Raw genomic sequence first — 19,445 nt, 5'->3', positions numbered from 1 at the left:
TATTTCCTTGGTGCTTTCAAAGAACCAAGCTTTGGGTTTATTAATTTTTCTCCTTAGAAGGTAGTTTTGTATTTCATTAGTGTCTGCTTTTTACTTTCCATTCTTTTACATAATTTTGTGTAATATGCTGTTCTTTTATTTTAAGATGGATTTTAAGACCCTTGAGTTTTATACTTTCTTTTTGTTTTTTTAAATAAGACTTTTTTTTTTTGTTACAGCAGTTTTTAGTTCACAGTGTGAAATTAAGAGGAAGATTCAGAGATTTCCCATGTATTCTCTGTGGCCTTTAAAAAAAAATGTTTAAAGTTATAAATTTACCTCTAAGCACCTTAGTTGCAGCCTTCAAATTTTAATATTTGTAGATATTCATTTTCTTTTATGCCAAAATTCTTTGTAATTTTATTGTAATTTTGAATTAGATGATACCCTGAAATGTATTATTGAACTTCCAAATATTTAGTGATATACTAGTTACCTTTTTGTTATTGATTTCTTGTTAAATCCGCTTAGGTCAGAATATATTCTATACAATTTCTGTCCCTTGAAGTTTGTTGATACTTGCTTTATAGTATAGGATATATGCAATTGAAAAGAATGTCTTACGTAATCACTGACTGCTGTGTTGTATAGTTCCTAATTAGGTCAAATATATTAATGACATTTTAAAAATCTTTTATATCTCCGTTGATTTTTATCTGCTTTTTCTATCAGTCTTTGAGATGGGTGGGTTTCAATCTCCCACTATGGGTATGGCATTGTCTGTTTCTACTGAGTTCTGTCAGATTTTGCTTCATACATTATTGAGCTGTGTTATTAGGATTATGTAAGTTTGGATTTTTTTAAATATCTTTTAGATAAAATTGACCCTTTATTCTTATGAAATGTTTTCCTTTATTTCTAGGAATCCTTCCTAACTTCATGTTAGATAGATATTCCAGCTTTCTTTTGGTTAGTTTTTACATGGGGTACCTTGTTCAACATTTTATTTCCACTTTTATTTGGTGTTATTGCTAAGCTGTGCTTTTCAAACATAGGAAATAGATGGACTGTAGTCTTGAATTTCATAATAAGCTCAAACACTGAAAAAGGTTAGTAAGGAAGCTATTGATCATTGAGATTTGCTGAACACAAAGGAAGGGAGAAGTGCACTCTGTTTCCCTAATCATTTCTCTTGTGTTGGTTAAGAAACTGTAAACCAAACCCCACCATGCACTCTTTAGTGGCGTTAACTGTGACTCAGGATTAAGGGCCACCTGAAGGATTACACAGGTTCCACAGCTAGTGTGGATCTGAAAAGATCTAAGGCAGTCAGCTGAGGGATGAAAAGCATGATTAGTGAATCCTAAGGAAAGGACAGGTTTAGAAAAGCTTTATTAATATTAGAGTGTGTATGGATCTCATCATAGAGATAAGACACACCACTTTTTATCATTTTCTTATATAAAAGAGTTAATTGGGTTGGGTGAGGTCAAAAGAAATGTGATAAAGGAGGGGTCTGGAACCAGAGCTGATCTGTAGACTCCCTTAGACATGCAAGGTACCATATCACCTTACACCTGCAGACTCAATATTAACTCTAGGGTTAGTATTAAGTTTAGGAGCTTGCACTGAAGAACTTTCCCTATTTTTTCCCTTTGCTTCTATTTATCCTGTGATTGAAGGGTAAGGAGTATTGCTTCATAGAAATTACATTATATTGTTTTTTATTTTTAAAAAATATTTATTTATTTGGCTGTGTCAACTCTTCGTTGCAGCACGTGGGCTCTTCGTTGCTGCAGGTGGGCTTCTCTTTAGTCGTGGCGCCCAGGCTCCAGAGCTCGCGGGCTTAGTTGCCCCACGGCATGTGAGGTCTTAGGTCCCAGACAAGGGGTCGAACCCACGTCTCTCGCCTTGGAAGGTAGATTCTTAACCCCTGGACCACCAGGGAGGTCCCAGAAATTACATTTTATTTCTTAATACTTAGAGAGCTTCGTGTAGGCGTTCAGGATTTTACCGCCTCTACAAGAATCTTGTGTTAGCTAGCAGCACAATTGATGAGATAGTCATTTCATTGAAAGGCTTTTTTCTAAATCTCATATGTTTCCAGAATAAACAGGTAGAAGAATCTTTCCTACACCCACATCAATAAACAGCTTACTGATCAAAAACTGGGCATTATTTTTTTATCTCCCTAAATCAGAAGAAAATCTTGCTGTATTTTCTTGCCAAGAAGTGAATCTTGCTTTGTTTATTGCACTTGAGTCATATCTTCTGCAAAAATCAGTAATAGTTTAAGGCAATCTGGACGATTTGTACTTACACAACTTGGAATATAATTCTTAAGAGTCTGACTGACAGCAAAATTCAAAGATTTGAAATTCTCTTGGGGTGTTAAGAATCTTAATGATCCTGATTTTATTTTTAATCCTGTAAACAGATAATAAAAGTCCTGTCTACTTATTAAGTGATTTTATGATTAAATACATATTTTACATTGTGCCCAATACAAGAGTGAGTGGGAGAGTTCACATAAGAATGGAGTGAGCCAAAAGTATGGATGGCATATTTGTTTGCATAAAGTAAGAAGAATACATTTTTACTGGTGTTTATAGAGAACATGTTCTTTGGCACAAGCTTCACAGAGACTAGCAGGAACAGAATCCCATGGAATTAAGTTTAAAGTAACATGTGGGTAGAGATACCTAGGAATTCCTACAGGACTGTAAGCAATTTGGAATTTAAATGCCAAACAGGCAAACAGGCCCTCATATTTCACACTGTGCTTGTGAAAGGAATATGTTAAAGTCTGCAATATTAGAATATAGTGTTAATTCTAGACTTAGAGACTTCCTGGGGAAACTTTAATCCAAGTGTATATATTGAACTTATAAAATCCTTAGCCTCATGTTTGTGTTCTTGGGGTTTATGTATTTATTAAAATTAAGTCGTGTTGTATTTTATGCTTTCTTATGAAACATTTTTAAAAAATTTAAACAGTAATTATTAAAACATGTTAGTGTGTTCTATGAGCAATCATTTTTAAGACCTTTTAATGATCAGTCTGCTCTGTGAGCTGATCAGGCTCTAATTAGCTAGGAAACTAGAACTGGTCCCTACATGGGAGAGAATGCAAATAAATGGGGAAAAATATAAAAGGAGAGTATATTTAGATCTTAATTTTTTTATTATGAATTGTATCTGTATATGGGATACTGTATCAGGCAGAAATTAAAAGAACAAGCTTGGGAACAATATGAGCAAATTCTCTGACTTCGAGCAAACTCCCAAACCTCTCTGAGCTTTGTAAACAGAAAGGATAATCTCTCCTACTCAGATGTGATATTAGAGTGAAATTAGTAATGCTTGTGAAATACTAGAGAGGTAGGACCCGTGGCAAGCCTCATGAAATGTCATCCATTATTGGTAATTTGGAGGGTGCGGTAATAACCACCATTTATTCGGTTGTCAACCAGATCTAGAGAATTGTGGAATTTCTTCAGTATTATGAAAAATTTGCCATGGGCACTAGCAATACAGCAGTTATCTTAGTTTTCACATTTTTTGAATGGGGAGGTTTTTAAACAAAACCATTAACGTTTTCCAGAAGGCATTATTATTATTATTTTTTCCTTTACTGTTTTTCTGTACTCGATTAACAATTCATTTAGCTTACAGTGTGCTTTGTCAGAAAGAGCTGCTCACAGGACAGCAGCATTTCTGAGGATGAGAGGTGCTCATTAGACCTCCCTTCCACAGGTGGTGGTGACAGTGTCCTCTGCCTGAGTCATCCTGACATCCTAGCAAGGCTGCTTCGTTCCACCAAGAAGGGTGACCTAGGGTGGACACAGTTAAATTTCCTGGGATTCACTAGTCTACAAAATGTAGCTTTTGTACTTTCATTGATATCAACTCACCAATTCATGGTGCATGAAAGAGAAAATGTCAAATTGATCTTCTGTTTGGAATATACTTCTTAATCAGGTTTGCGTTGGTGCTTCAGAGGTCTACCATTTTTTCCCCTTAGTCTCCAAAAAATGCTCAGCAATTTCAGAGCAGTAAGTTTCCACTAATAAGAAGCAAAGTTTGAAATAAAAAATGGATACAGAATAGGAAACATCTCAAAAAATGTTGACTTGCCTCCATTCACCTAAGGTTATCAATCTTTGGAAGGCCTAGAGTTGGGAAGAAAATACAGAGGGGACAGAAATTGTACTAGGGATGAGGTTTATTGTTCATATTATTTTTAAAGTGTGTCTTCAAACAGAATAGACCTCACATTCAAGTTTTCTCTGTGGCCAGAGAAAAACCACAGTCACTTTGTACAGGTGACATCATTACCACACCTAGGAAAAATAGCACCTGCTCCGGTATGTCCTTGGTTAGTACTAAGCTGTTCCAGTCATTAGAATGAACTGTCTAACAGGATCCAACCTCATGAGATTCTTAAGATTCTTTGGGTCCATAAATCTATTATTACACCATCCCATCTCCCCTGGCTCCTTGAATCTAGAATACAATTAAGGGAGTTAGAATTTATATTTGTTATATATGAACTGGTAGGCACTTCATATACAGTATCTCATTTAATTCCCATCACCATCCTTTTATGCTGTTGGTATATCCCAGTTTTTGCTTAGATTAAGGGTGTTTGTCAGACTTCCCTGGTGGCACAATGGTTAAGAATCCACCTGCCAATGCATGGGACACGGGTCCGAGCTCTGGTCAGGGAAGATCCGACATGCCGCAGAACAACTAAGCCCGTGCGCCACAACTATTGAGCCTGCGCTTTAAAGCCCACCAGCTGCAACTACTGAGCCTGCGAGCCACAACTACTGAAGCCCGAGCACCTAGAGCCCGTGCTCTGCAACAAGAGAAACCACCGCAATGAGAAGCCTGCACACCGCAACGAAGAGTAGCCCCCGCTCGCCGCAACTAGAGAAAGCCCGTGCATAGCAATGAGGACCCAACGCAGCCAAAAATAAATAAACAAACAAATAAATAAATAAATATTTTTTAGAAAAGGTTTGTCACATGCTAAGCATGCAATAAATATCATGAGCAACACCTGTAATTTTCTTCTTTCTTTGGATGGGAAAGCATTCCTTATCATTCCAACATGTCCTTCGACGAAAGGAGTTTAATCCTAACAAAACACCCATTAAAGGTTATTTTTGAAGAGAATGCTGGATAAAGAGGCCACTGTATCTGTTTTCACTCTTCCAGACATTTCTACAAGTGATTGGTGTGGTGGGTGTGGCGGTTTCGGTGATTCCTTGGATTGCGATACCCCTGGTTCCCCTTGGCATCATTTTCTTTGTTCTCCGGAGATATTTCTTACAGACATCAAGGGATGTGAAACGCCTTGAATCTACAAGTGAGTACCCGGGGCTCTCAGGTTGGGATGGCAACTCAGGCTGGCTTCCGTTTATGCTGTAATGAACCAGACCCCTGAAATTCTGCAGACTCTGTCTTCTGGAATTTCTCACTAAGTTAACATTAGGTAATTGGATATTATGGCCACTGTGAGTCCGTGTGGCCCTTAAGGCAAATGGAGCTGGTGGCGGGTCAGCTGCAGCTTGGCATTTTAGCACAAGGAGGATGAATGTGAGACCATGAGGACAGGGACCGTTTCTGTCTTGTTCATGACATACTTCCTAACACAGAGCATCTACTCCATAAATACTTTTCTTAAAAATACAGAATTTCATCATGTTAGAACTAACATCTTCTCTAGGAGATGCACAGGTAACAAAGTGATGTCAGTATTTCCTGCTGATAAAGCACAAGCTATCACTCATCCCAGAAAGGTCACAGGCTCAGAATCTGCCCACAAAAAAAGCAAGTTGCCTCATTCACGGTGGGGAATGAAAACCAAAAGGGGTCCTTCCTGCCCAGCAACCTACAACCCACCTGTTCCCTGAGGTGCAGGAGCCAGACTGTGGTGCTTGTTGCTCAGTGTGCTCTTAGAGAAGATGCCAGGAAACAAATGGCCAGTCATGTGACACGAGGCCCCAAACCGACGCGTAGTCACTAAAAAGAGAATGGCCACTGTCAGATTCTAAAAGAGTGATATCAGTGTCACATACCACAGTGGCCTCCAAATGCCTCAAGTATCCAGTAGGGCAGTTATAAAAACATCCATCAGGTTCCCAGAGCGGAAGTCCAAACTATTCAAAGACCCCTTGACTGCATGGGTCCTCTGGGCACAAGGGCCGTGTGATGCCCAGGTGCCCCGTGGCACACGAAGAGACTCTTGGCATAGGTGTAGGAAAATTCCCAGGATGGAAGGAGACGGCAGACTGTCCGTTCACCTTACTTATCTCGCCTCTGTCCTGTGCCAGCCCTTAAGTTTCTAATCTAAGGTGGAGACAACACACAGATACACAATTTCATCAAAATTCACACACAATTTCATCAAAATTCAGTGCGGTCAGGGACTCTGACGGAGAATTAAATTTAAAAATGATACTGAATCAAAAATTAGTGAACAGTGATTTCTACCTGGAGGGATGTCAGGGAAGAATTTGGAATGTGGCCCTGTTTGAGGAGGACCTTGACGATTGAGTTAGTATGGAGATTCATTATCTAAATCTAGGTCAGATTTGAATTTGGTCAAAGATGGTTTTAAAGAGAACCTTTCATGTCCAGGTCATAAAAGTGAAGCTTAGTGTGAGCAGGAGTTGGAGGGTCCCATGGAGGATCCTCTCCAGGAGAGGGGCGTCATCCCTCTTCCCCCAGGCAGCCCTCCAGGAAGCCCTTGGGTGTGCCCTTTGGAAGGCGGTGGATTTCTTTGCATCGAGTCTACCTGACTTTCTCTGTCGTTTGTCTGTCTCTGCTTCCCCAGCTCGGAGCCCAGTATTTTCCCACTTATCATCTTCTCTCCAAGGACTCTGGACCATCCGGGCGTACAATGCCGAAGAGAGGTTTCAGGAACTGTTCGACGCACACCAGGACTTGCATTCAGGTCTGTAAGTTTCTGGAAATGATTTCAAAGGATGGGAGGTGCTGCCTTCTGAGGCTTGAGTCCTTGTCAGGTGGCCTCGCTGGCCCACACCTCCTCTCTCTGCCTCCCCACGTCCTCCTCCCCACTCCTTCCTCTCAGCCTCCCCTCTGTGCTCCTCTCTTCCCCTGTGACACCCCTGCTTTTCTCCCCTGACTGGCTTGCATTGTCCTTCCATCAAGGTGCCCTGTGGCCTTCTGTCCGTTTAGGGAGGGTGTTAACAGATTTTATTTTTTTAAGCAAAGAGACACACGGTCTCTGTTGCAACTACTCAGCTTTGCTATTTATTTATTTTAATAATTGAATTGTCAAAAAATTTATTTATTTGTTTGTTTGTTTGTTTGTTTGTTCATTTTTGGCTGCATTGGGTGTTCCTTGCTGCACATGGGCTTTCTCTAGTTGTGGTGAGCGAGGGCCACTCTTTGTTGCCGTGTGCAGGCTTCTCATTGTGGTGACTTCTCTTTTTGTGGAGCACGGGCTCTAGGCGCGCGGGCTCAGTAGTTGTGGCTCGCGGGCTCTAGAGCGCAGGCTCAGTAGTTGTGGCGCACGGGCTCAGCTGCTCCACGGCATGTGGGATCTTCCCGGACCAGGGCTTGAACCCGTGTTCCCTGCATTGGCAGGCGGATTCTTAACCACCGTGCCACCAGGGGATTCCAGCTTTGCTATTTATTACCGCACTAAAGCAGACAAAAATAATACATCAGCAAATGGCTGTGTTCCAGTAAAGCTTTATTTACAAAAGCAGGTTGTGGCCATTCTTGGCCCTCAGGCTGTGATTTGCTGACTCTTTTCAGAGCATACAGGGTGGCAGACCTGAAGAAGGAAAATAATTTCTCTCTTATCAGATTTGCCACCCAGAATTTCCTCTAAGTCAGTAAAATCGTGGCCCAACTTGCCAATCTTTATTGTATTTTGAAGATAAAGTGGCATTTTGAAAGCCACATGCAGATCCTGTTAGCTGATGGTCGTTTGGATACTGGCTCCTAAGAATAAACATTGTGCAGGGCCCCACAGTAAGTGCAGAAGGTGCTGGAAACAGAGTGTGAGCTGCGCTGTCTGCCAGCGGAGAACTAGGAACAGTCAGCCCCGCGAGAGGATGAGCCTCACGTTGAGGCCCAGAGCTGTAAGAAACACACCAACGAGACCATTTTTCTGTGTTCGTTATTATGATCGTAATTCTGTTTATAACCTGTGGGTTGAAGAGTTTAGTACCTTCTTCCCACAAAGCCCCTGGACTGGTATCTATGTATACCATACGTTGTCTTGTGTCAGAGCCCAGCTTTTTGTGATCTTTAGGTTGCTTGAGGATGTAACTTTGCTGTCCTACCTTGTGTAAACATCTTCTGTAGCTCAACGGAGCAAAATGCTCTCCCTCATTAGAAGCAGCCTTCATGATACTTCTGCTTATTCATGATGCTTATTATACTTCACCAATGCAGAGGCTTGGTTCTTGTTTTTGACTACGTCCCGATGGTTCGCTGTGCGTCTGGATGCCATCTGTGCCATCTTTGTCATTGTTGTTGCCTTTGGGTCCCTGATTCTGGCAAAAAGTAAGTACAGATGTGAATAACTATTTGTATTATGATTACGATTTATAGCTTCGTTTGCAGTTATTAATTTAAACTCTTGCCTCTTTGTCTAATACCATATACCGTTTGGTTCTAGTGAATTGTATTAAAGTGTTTGCAGCGTGTGGTTTTTCAGTGTGGCCCTTGTAGAGGAGTCATTTGGGTCTTGATGAGGCCTTTAATGAGATGTCTTGATGAGGGCTTTGATCCTTTTATATTTCTTAAATGGGTTGAAGTCTATACAACTCTAGCAGCTGACCTTCTGAACATTCCTGATAACGTCTTAGTGTTAGGAGGAGAGAACCAAGTGTGCTATTAAGCTTTTTGTCAAGCCTATGGCATTCAGGCTCCTCGGATCTCTTGGTTGTAGGTGCCTGGTGTACTGAGGTGAGAAATATTCTCTGTAGGAAAGAACAGTATCCTCTGCTGTGTGGGTACCAGATGAGCAGGTCATGGTGTGTGTGGCGTGAATTCACCATCCCTAACTATTCCGCAGTAACAACACTGAATCGTAGTGTTTAATAATGGAACAATGAGAGCAGTATTTTAGATTTAAAAGTACTGGCTCTTAGAACCTATTGACTTTTTTTTCGTGGTTTCCAACTGCAGCTGCGTTGTTGGGCGTACAAAGTGAAATTACATAATGGTCCTTGAAACCATAATGACGAAAGCCTGAATGATGACATGATTCCTCGCCTGTATAATACTGTCAAGTGTATGTCAATCCTGTCGGGATTAATAAACTTATTTAATAGTTTTATTAACTGAGTTAATAAACTATGAACTATGAACTGAGTTCATAGTTTCTTTTGTTTGTTTGTTTGTTTTTTTTGTTTTTCATTGTATCATGGTCTCAATCACCAGGTAGTAAAAATATAAGTAATGCTGTTGTTATGTGCAAGTGTTTTAAATATTATAAAGAAGTCTTGGTACAGTGACAGTAGGATCCCGACTCAGGGTTAAGAATGGAACTAAATTATTTCCTTTCTTCTTCCTCATTTAGCTTTGGATGCCGGGCAGGTTGGCCTCGCGCTGTCCTACGCCCTTACGCTCATGGGGATGTTCCAGTGGTGCGTAAGGCAAAGTGCCGAAGTTGAAAATATGGTAACATTTACCTTTTAGTCTTTTCAGGTCTCCTTGTCATTACATCACATAAAGGCAATTCTTATGTAAAAAAAAAAATCTTAAAACTTTTTTTTTTTTTTTACATCATAGCTAACAGGGTTTGTTAGATCCTTCCTCCATCTGTTTACAATTTATTTAAAATAAAATATATACATCTTTTTCTCAGTCTTATGTATGCCATGTCAGCAGGTTTTATATTCATCACAAGCTGTCTTCAAATATAATAAATGTCTCTGTAGGAGGGAGGTTCTGAAATCCTGGAGAAGATATAAGCTAGGGTAATTCCTCATTCCTGGTGAAAGGAGAATTTAGTATTTTGAGGTTTATTTGTTTAATTCATTTAATTTAATTATTCCCCACCCTCCCCATTTGAGAATTTTTCCTCGTGTGTGTTGAACACCTGAATTTATTGGTGCCCCTTCTCTCTGAATGTACTATCAAGTTATGGTTGTTTAGAAGGCCTTAGTCAATATGTAAATTCTCTGCTGTTTCGAATATTTTCAATTTCTCCTAAAGGGAGAAAAATGATGAAAATGAAACTTTTCTATTTCGCTCTCTAACAGAGAAGAAAGTAACTAATTATGAAAATGAGGTGTACTGACTATGCAGTTCTATTCATCTACAACAGATGACCCTGCTGTAGCAAAATGCTACTGGTGGGCGTCCATACATACTCTTTTCATTGACAAAATTCTCTGTTTTTTAAAATTCATTTGCGAAAATTGGATCAGTGAAATCATAGTATTCATTTCTCTAGTTCTTTTTGTTTTAATATAATGTTGAAGAAGGTAGCCATAATAAAAGTGTTACAAGACAATGAACAAGTTTACAAATCATCAGTATCCTCATCAAACTACTACTTCTGCTTTTTGGGGTTGTTAAGACCTGAGATAGTCTTCATTATATAAAAGCAGATATAATGATATAAATGCAGAACATCTCATTCACAGTCTTTGAACATCCATAAACAAGACCCTCCATTCCTAACTCATGTGATGTCATATCTTTCAGATGATTTCAGTAGAAAGGGTGATTGAATATACAGATCTGGAAAAAGAAGCATCCTGGGAATACCAGAAACGCCCACCACCGTCCTGGCCCCAGGAAGGAGTGATCGTCTTTGACAATGTGAACTTCTCGTACAGCTTAGATGGGCCTCTGGTATTGAAGCACCTGACAGCACTCATTAAATCAAGAGAAAAGGTTTGTTTTAGCCATTTGCCTCTTTTTTTTTTTGCTGTGTGGATGCTGATTAGATCGGTCCCTCAGGCGGGACCAGGGCAAGCTCTTGAAAAAGAGACTAAATGAGAACAGACATGGTGGCAGGAAGCTCCCCGCACCTGCCCCTCCAGCTTCAAGTCCTGATGTACATACACCCCCTGCACTCGGGTCGTGTGTAGATTCTCCCATTGTATCGTGTCCTCCCTGCTTCCTGTGTGCATGCTGCCCCTCGACCTCAGAGACCCTTCCCTTCTGTCATGTGGCTGGTGAAAGTCTCCTCATTTTCTGAGTCAACTCTCATTCATCTGCTTCTCTGAGACCCTCTGTTCTTCCTCAGCGTCTTTTACATAATGAAAGTAACAGATGAATGGGTAAACAAATGTGCTATATCCTTAACAATGAAATATTATTCAGCCTTAAAAAGGAGTAGAATTCCAATCTATGGATAAACCTTGAGGACATCAGGTTAAATGAAATAAGTTAGACATAAAGAGAACAAATACTGTATGATTCCACTTATATGAGGTTCCTAGAGTAGTCAGATCCATGAAGGCAGAAAGTAGGATGGTGGTCACCAGAGACTGGGTAAGGGGAATTGGGTGTTGTTGTTTAATGGGTACAGAGTTTCTTTGTTACAAGGGAGAAAATATTCTGGAGGGACAAGAATATGAATGTACTTATCACTAAACTGTCCACTTAAAAATGGTTTAGTTGGTAAATTTTATGTTATCTGTATTTTACCACAATTAACTGGTGGCATCTGTGGCATGCTTTGTAATGGTGGGTCTGTATCTCACAGAACCCTCAGGCTCCTTAAGATCGGCGAGCATCTGGTTTTCATCTCTTGTTCCCCCCAAACTGGCATTCTGCAGGGCACAGAGAGGGTGCTGAGGAACTGCTGGCTGGGAGAGTGAGTGAGTAACATGTACAGGTGTGAGCAACCAGTAACCAAAATACACACACAAGACAACTGCGTAAACATCTGATTACCTAGAGTGTTAAATACTTTTAAGAACTGCTCTTTAAAACTCTTTCCACCACAGACCCATCTAGTGGACTACAGCCATAATTTAATGAATGATACCCTTGTGATGGGAAAGAGTATTCAACTTAATGCCCAAATGGTACCCAGGGAGCAGCTTCAGTTAGTCACACAGCAAAAGCTGGCTTCTAATTATTTCCAGTTTCACCGTAGGTTGGAAAGAAGGTGAGGATTGCTGTGTCGAGAAAACATTCACTGCAGCTCTTGATGCAATCCTGTCCCTCAGAACTCTGTAGGCGATGTTTGCTTACTCACCGACAATGTGTCCATCATATTTCCTGTTTGATACATAATTCTGTTAATTTGCACATGTCTTAATTCATATTTTCTGGCTTTGGGGGAAATTTATCTAAGAAACTCTGCAGTAGAACTTAGGAACATAACATATGTGTATTCTTCTATCTTAAAATCCCCAAGTCATAGGATTAGCTGAGCTTGTAAAATGTTTGTGGGAAAATTGAATCTGGAGACTGAATTAATAACTGTAGTAACGTGACTTTTTATTTACATCTTGATCCACTCACAGTATCACCGTTAGCTTCATTTCTGTGTTTGGAGATTATACCTGGGTAGAATAGTCATGAAGCCATTTCACTCCGTCTGTGTACATCCCAGGTTTCCTCTCCTGCACACCTGCCCCAGCCCCTGTTACTCTGGGACACCCCTTTGGTGTCGGATTTGATTGAGAGAGGCTGCTGCAGGGGAGGATGTGGGAGTGAGCCAGGCCAGCAGAAGTGGAGCTTTATTCTCTTTCCATCCTTTCCTCTGCTGTCCCAATTTCTGGAAGTTCTGGTAAATGGGAAAAATTAATAGGCACTATGCAGGTTTCTAATTCATGGAAGAAATAGCAAGTAAAAATAAAGACCCAAAATGAGGTAAATAGCACCCTAGGCTTCCTGGTTAGATTCTGAACACTGGCTGCATTTTTCATTTAGATGATTTTGTGGTTGATTTGATCATTTTAGAGAGTACTGGGCCATTTTCAAGCCTTTTCCAGCTCTAGAGGTAGATTGATTTGGGTTTGTTATTTTTTTTTCTTGCTCAGAGCTATTACTTGAATAATACATTCTTACAGAGGCTTACTAGACCTTGCTATAATGTGCAAAAATATAATTTTGCTACATTTTCTCCTCTTTTACATAATATTTCCTCGGAAACCCCTCCCCTCACCCCCAGATTGTCCCACTTCCCCTGCAGGCTTCCTAATTCCTTGTGACTCAGGCTGTGGTGCCCGGGCCAGCAGCACCTGCATCGCCTGGAGCGTCTTAGAAATGCAGAATCTCAGGCCCACCCAGACCTACTGACTCAGCATCGCATTTGAGGGAGACCTCGCAGTAAAGATTTTCTCCAAGTGTCTTTGCTTTTAGGAATGTAAACTTAACTGGTAATGGTGACACTCTTCTCAGGCAATTGGTAAAACCCTTTGGTGACCTGGAAAAGACTTTCAGGTTATAGTTTTGATAACTGAATGGTAGAAATAGCCTAAGCCGGGTTTTCTTTGAGTTGCTTTTTTCTTACTCTCCTCACTGGAGTGTTGTACTTCCATTCCTGTGGCCGTAAGCAGCCTTCGGTGCCACTGCCGTATCTACGCCGTTTACAAATGTTCCAGTTTGCATAGATGGATCAGTTTCAGTGCAGCTAATAGCATAGGAATATACACACATTCTCACAGACACAGTTCTCACCTGTGTTCTGATGTGTGCTGATTTACATATGAGAACACCCAGAAATACAGGCATACTGCTGTTTCTTTGGGGTTTTTTGCGTGTGTGGGTGTGTTTTTTAAAATAACAAATCGAACATTTGTTGCAACCCTGCATTGACCATGTCCATCAGCACAATTTTTCCTACAACATTTGCTCACTTTCTGTCTCTTTGTCACAGTTTGGTAATTCGTGCAATATTTTAAACCTTTTCATTATAATTATATTTGTTATCGTGAACTGTCATCAGTGTTCTTAAGCTTACTACAACCCTATGAAGGCTCAGATGATGGTTAGCTTTTTTTAGCGGTAAAGTATTTGACATTAAGTATGTACATTCTTTTTCAGACATAATTCTGTTGTACATTTAGTATGCTACAGTATCGTGTAAACATAACTTTTGTATGCACAGAGGAAGAAAAATATTCACATGACTTGCTTTATTTTGCGATATTCCCATTTTTGTGGTGGTCTAGAACCAAATCCATAGTATGTTCAAAGTCTGCATGTACACAGAACAAATGACCCATATGTACATATACCCTCTAGGACCTGCCTATATGCAGAAATTGTCCCATCTATATTATATAAATTAGGATTTACCATATCATACAAAATGGCTGCAAATGTAAATCAACTAAAGCCACTTTTCTTTCAGTTAATCTCTATAAAGATAAATTATTTTTTGAGATTCGATTATTGTTTTTACAGACTAAGATTCGAAACTTTGGAGGTATTTAATGAGAAAATATATCAAGTTACCGTTGTATAATCAGTGCTCAGAGGGGTTTAGTTCTTCTCTGTTTAAAGCCATGAGTTTTTAAAATTTACTGAATTAATTTACAAATGATTGAAAGCATATCTTAGGCCCCCATCTGTATTTAGATTTATAAATAGAGATGAAATCATCTCTTGGGAAGCTCCCACCAGGGAATTTGTAGTTGGGAAGCTTACTGGTAAAAAAAGGCCAGTTTCTGCATACATGTTTGAATTCAGACAGCTAAAATCCAGTTTTTACAATACAGTTTCATTCCTGACCAGCATTTTACCTGCATTATATTGATTCTTTGATCTTATTGTTAATGCACTTAATTTCTCTCTGCTTTGATTTTAATAACTTGACCAATACGTGACATGTATCTTTCCAAGGTTTAATTAGAAGTATTAATTGGTTTGTAAAATGCCTTTTGAAGTGCTCAGATGAAAGGTCCCATATAAACAGCAAATGTTATTTGTGTTGTTGTTGTTGATCTCATTATGTGTATTTTGCCTACTGGGTACTGCCTTTTAAGACACTGAGACCTGCATTTTACAATTTTAAGGTGTTTCCTTTCAAGATAGAGCATTATTAAGGTATTTCTTATCAGGAAGTGATTTTGTTTGTCTGCCAAAGAATACTTCCTCTTAAATGATAGAATCTGATATCCTGAATTCTTGTTTGTGTATAATACTTCTTACTTTTCTTGTTGACATCTCTGTAAACTTGCTCACATAATTCTCAATGTTCAGAATAGCCAGACACTAGGAATACAACTAATTTAAAAGCTGACTGCTAATTGAACACGTGGGAAACTGCTGTTGTTTCACTGCCAGTAGACTGATTCTGTTATTTTTAACTCTTCCTTGGACCAGGGGTTCTTAACCGGGGACATTTGTCAGTGTCTGACATTTTTGGTTGCCGCAATCTCGGGGGTGCTCCTGGTATCTAGTGGGCAGAGTCCAGGGATACTGCTAAACATCCTAGAATACACAGGACAGCCCCCATTCCCCAATGAAAAATTATCTTTCCCAAAATTTCAACAGTGCCACAGTTGAGAAACTTATAGACTACACTCTGTACAGAACTTACAAAATTCGTCTTCAACAACCAAGGGTTTTCCTAGGTTTGTTGCATATTGTGAATTCTTAATCCCTCCTGGATCTCTTTACAGGTTGGCATTGTGGGAAGAACAGGAGCTGGAAAAAGTTCCCTCATCGCTGCCCTTTTTAGATTGTCAGAACCTGAAGGTAAAATTTGGATTGATAAGGTCTTGACAACCGAAATTGGACTTCACGATTTAAGGAAGAAAATGTCAATCATACCTCAGGTATGCACTTCAGAGCATTGACACGTATTCTTTTAATATGGCACCTAAGTTTAATGTCTTTCAATTTGATTGTTTTTTTTTAAATTGGATGAAAGAGTTGATCCTTTTTCCCCCAACAGAGCATATTTTTAACTTCAGGGATTTTCAACAGATATTTTCATCAGATACCTGGTTTGGTTTGTTTGTTCGTTTGTTTTTTTGTGTGTGTGCCTGTGATTTAATAACTTACCCAGACAGATTTCTGGATTCAGACTTTCTCAGGTACCACAATTTTATCCACTGATAACCACATAATTCTGAAAAAAAATAAGTGGTTTGTTTAGCATGTGAGTGGTTTGTGTAGGGAAACACGAATTTTAAGTGTCTTAATGATGGAATTATGCTGTAGGAAATAAGCTACCTTTTCAACGGTGATTATCTCCCTGGAGTACTTTCTGTGAAACTGTGGGGCTTTGAGAATTACAGCATGTATATATGCTTTGGAGAGACGTTTAGAATTCAGCCATTAGTAAGTGATTTTAATCAGGCAGGCACTACGGAATAGTGAGGAAGAACACGGGACTTGGAATTCCATCTCTGTGCACCTCAGTTTTCTCTCCCTTTCGAGGCAGCTAACAGGACCAACTCATCGAGCTGTTGTGAGGACTAAATAGGTCAGTGTGTGTGGAGTGCTTCCCGTAGACCCCCATACGTGGTTTCTGTGATGGTGGAGCGTTGAATTGGGCTCTGATTCTGTATTCTTTTTTTCCACTTCTTAAATCAGTATGGTGTTCAGGGAGTGTTTGATTATTTGCACAATAGAAGCTCCTGTCATTCCTTATGTTTCATCCAGTCAAAATAATTCAGAGAACTTTTATTGAGCAATTCCTGTCCTCCAGATATATACCCAAGGGCAACATAGGCCCTGTGCCTTCATCTTCTATCCTGCTCTCTGCTTTGATAAACTTGCTGAGTTTTTTTTTTTTTTTTTTACTTTGGGTTTTTTTTGTTTTTTTTTTTTTCTTAAATTTTTGAATTTTATTTATTTTTTTATACAGCAGGTTCTTATTAGTCATCAATTTTATACACATCAGTGTATACATGTCAATCCCAATCGCCCAATTCATCACACCACCAAGCCCGCCCCCTGCCGCTTTCCCCCATTGGTGTCCATATGTTTGTTCTCTACATCTGTGTCTCAATTTCTGCCCTGCAAACCAGTTCATCTGTACCATTTTTCTAGGTTCCACATATATGCATTATATACGATATTTGTTTTTCTCTTTCTGACTTACTTCACTCTGTATGACAGTCTCTAGATCCATCCACGTCTCCACAAATGACCCAGTTTTGTTCCTTTTTATGGCTGAGTAATATTCCATTGTATATATGTACCACATCTTCTTTATCCATTCGTCTGTTGATGGGCATTTAGGTTGCTTCCATGACCTGTCTATTGTAAATAGTGCTACAATGAACATTGGGGTGCATGTGTCTTTTTGAATTATGGTTTTCTCTGGGTATATGCCCAGTAGTGGGATTGCTGGATCATATGGTAATTCTATTTTTAGTTTTTTAAGGAACCTCCATACTGTTCTCCATAGTGGCTGTATCAATTTACATTCCCACCAACAGTGCAAGAGGGTTCCCTTTTCTCCACACCTCTCCAGCATTCGTTGTTTGTAGATTTTCTGATGATGCCCATTCTAACTGGTGTGAGGTGATACCTCACTGTAGTTTTGATTTGCATTTCTCTAATAATTAGTGATGTTGAGCAGCTTTTCATGTGCTTTTTGGCCATCTGTATGTCTTCTTTAGAAAAATGTCTATTTAAGTCTTCTGCCCATTTTTGGATTGGGTTGTTTGTTTTATTAATATTGAGCTGCACAAGCTATTTATGTATTTTGGAAATTAATCCTTTGTCCGTTGATTCCTTTGCAAATATTTTCTCCCAATCTGAGGGTTGTCTTTTTGTCTTGTTTATGGTTTCCTTTGCTGTGCAAAAGTTTTGAAGTTTCATTAGGTCCCATGTGTTTATTTTTGTTTTTATTTCCATTACTCTAGGAGGTGGATCAAAAAGGATCTTGCTGTGATTTATGTCAAAGAGTGTTCCTCCTATGTTTTCCTCTAAGAGTTTTATAGTGTCTGGTCTCACATTTAGATCTCGAATCAGTTTGAGTTTATTTTTGTGTATGGTGTTAGGGAGTGTTGTAATTTCATTCTTTTACATGTAGCTGTCCAGTTTTCCCAGCACCACCTATTGAAGAGGTTGTGTTTTCTCCATTGTATATCCTTGCCTCCTTTGTCATAGATTAGTTGACCGTAGGTGCGTGCGTTTATCTCTGGGCTTTCTGTCTTGTTCTATTGATCTATGTTTCTGTTTTTGTGCCAGTACCATATTGTCTTGATTACTGTAGCTTTGTAGTATAGTCCGAAGTCAGGGAGTCTGATTCCTCCGGCTCCATTTTTTTCCCTCAAGACTGCTTTGGCTATTCGAGGTCTTTTGTGTCTCCATACAAATTTTAAGATTTTTTGTTCTAGTTCCGTAAAAAATGCCATTGGTAATTTGATAGGGATTGCATTGAATCTGTAGATTGCTTTGGGTAGTATAGTCATTTTCACAATATTGATTCTTCCAACCCAAGAACATGGTATATCTCTCCATCTGTTGGTATCATCTTTAATTTCTTTCATCAGTGTCTTATAGTTTTCTGCATACAGGTCTTCTGTCTCCTTTGGTAGGTTTATTCCTAGGTATTTTATTCTTTCTGTTGCAATGATAAATGGGAATGTTTCCTTAATTACTCCTTCAGATTTTTCATCATTAGTGTATGGGAATGGAAGAGATTTCTGTGCATTAATTTTGTATCCTGCAACTTTACCATATTCCTTGATTAGCTCTAGTAGTTTTCTGGTGGCATCTTTAGGATTCTCTATGTATAGTATCATGTCATCTGAAAACAGTGACAGTTTTACTTCTTCTTTTCCAATTTGTATTCCTTTTATTTCTTTTTCTTCTCTGATTGCCGTGGCTAGGACTTCCAAAACTATGTTGCATAATAGTGGCGAGAGCGGACATCCTTGTCTTGTTCCTGATCTTAGAGGAAATGCTTTCAGTTTTTCACCATTGAGAATGATGTGTGCTGTGGGTTTGTCGTAGATGGCCTTTATTATGTTGAGGTAGGTTCCCTCTATGCCCACTTTCTGGAGAGTGTTTAACATAAACGGGTGTTGAATTTTGTCAAAAGCTTTTTCTGCATCTGTTGAGATAATCATATGGTTTTCATTCTTCAGTTTGTTAATAGGGTGTATCACATTGATTGATTTGCGTATATTGAAGAATCCTTGCATCCCTGGGATAAATCCCACTTGATCATGGTGTATGATCCTTTTAATGTGTTGTTGGATTCTGTTTGCTAGTATTTTGTTGAGGATTTTTGCATCTGTATTCATCAGTGATATTGGTCTGTAATTTTCTTTTTTTGTAGTATCTTTGTCTGGTTTTGGTATCAGGGTGATGGTGGCCTCATAGAATGAGTTTGGGAATGTTCCTTCCTCCGAAATTTTTTGGAAGAGTTTGAGAAGGATGGGTGTTAGCTCTTCTCTAAATGTTTGATAGAATTCACCTGTGAAGCCATCTGGTCCTGGACTTTTGTTTGTTGGAAGATTTTTAATTACAGTTTCAATTTCATTACTTGTGATTGGTCTGTTCATATTTTCTGTTTCTTCCTGGTGCAGTCT

At 39.3% G+C, this 19,445-nt stretch overlaps 1 protein-coding gene across 6 annotated transcripts in view; it reads left to right on the top strand.

The window, feature by feature from the left end:
• ABCC4 (ATP binding cassette subfamily C member 4) overlaps nt 1-19,445 on the top strand; it is a 235,802-nt gene that overhangs the window by 166,524 nt on the left and 49,833 nt on the right. For all 6 annotated transcript variants that reach the window (XM_059903361.1, XM_059903360.1, XM_059903366.1 and 3 more), the window contains exons 21-26: nt 5,203-5,353; nt 6,824-6,943; nt 8,419-8,529; nt 9,551-9,651; nt 10,684-10,875; nt 15,570-15,725. In XM_059903361.1, the coding sequence (XP_059759344.1) occupies nt 5,203-5,353; nt 6,824-6,943; nt 8,419-8,529; nt 9,551-9,651; nt 10,684-10,875; nt 15,570-15,725 (831 nt within the window). The remainder of the gene's footprint in view (nt 1-5,202; nt 5,354-6,823; nt 6,944-8,418; nt 8,530-9,550; nt 9,652-10,683; nt 10,876-15,569; nt 15,726-19,445) is intronic.

The sequence above is a fragment of the Balaenoptera ricei genome, chromosome 18 (genome assembly GCF_028023285.1).
Source record: "Balaenoptera ricei isolate mBalRic1 chromosome 18, mBalRic1.hap2, whole genome shotgun sequence".
NCBI classification, from domain to species: Eukaryota; Metazoa; Chordata; class Mammalia; order Artiodactyla; family Balaenopteridae; genus Balaenoptera; species Balaenoptera ricei.
The sequence above is the reverse complement of the archived record's forward strand: the minus strand, read 5'-3'. Positions and strand labels throughout refer to the sequence as shown.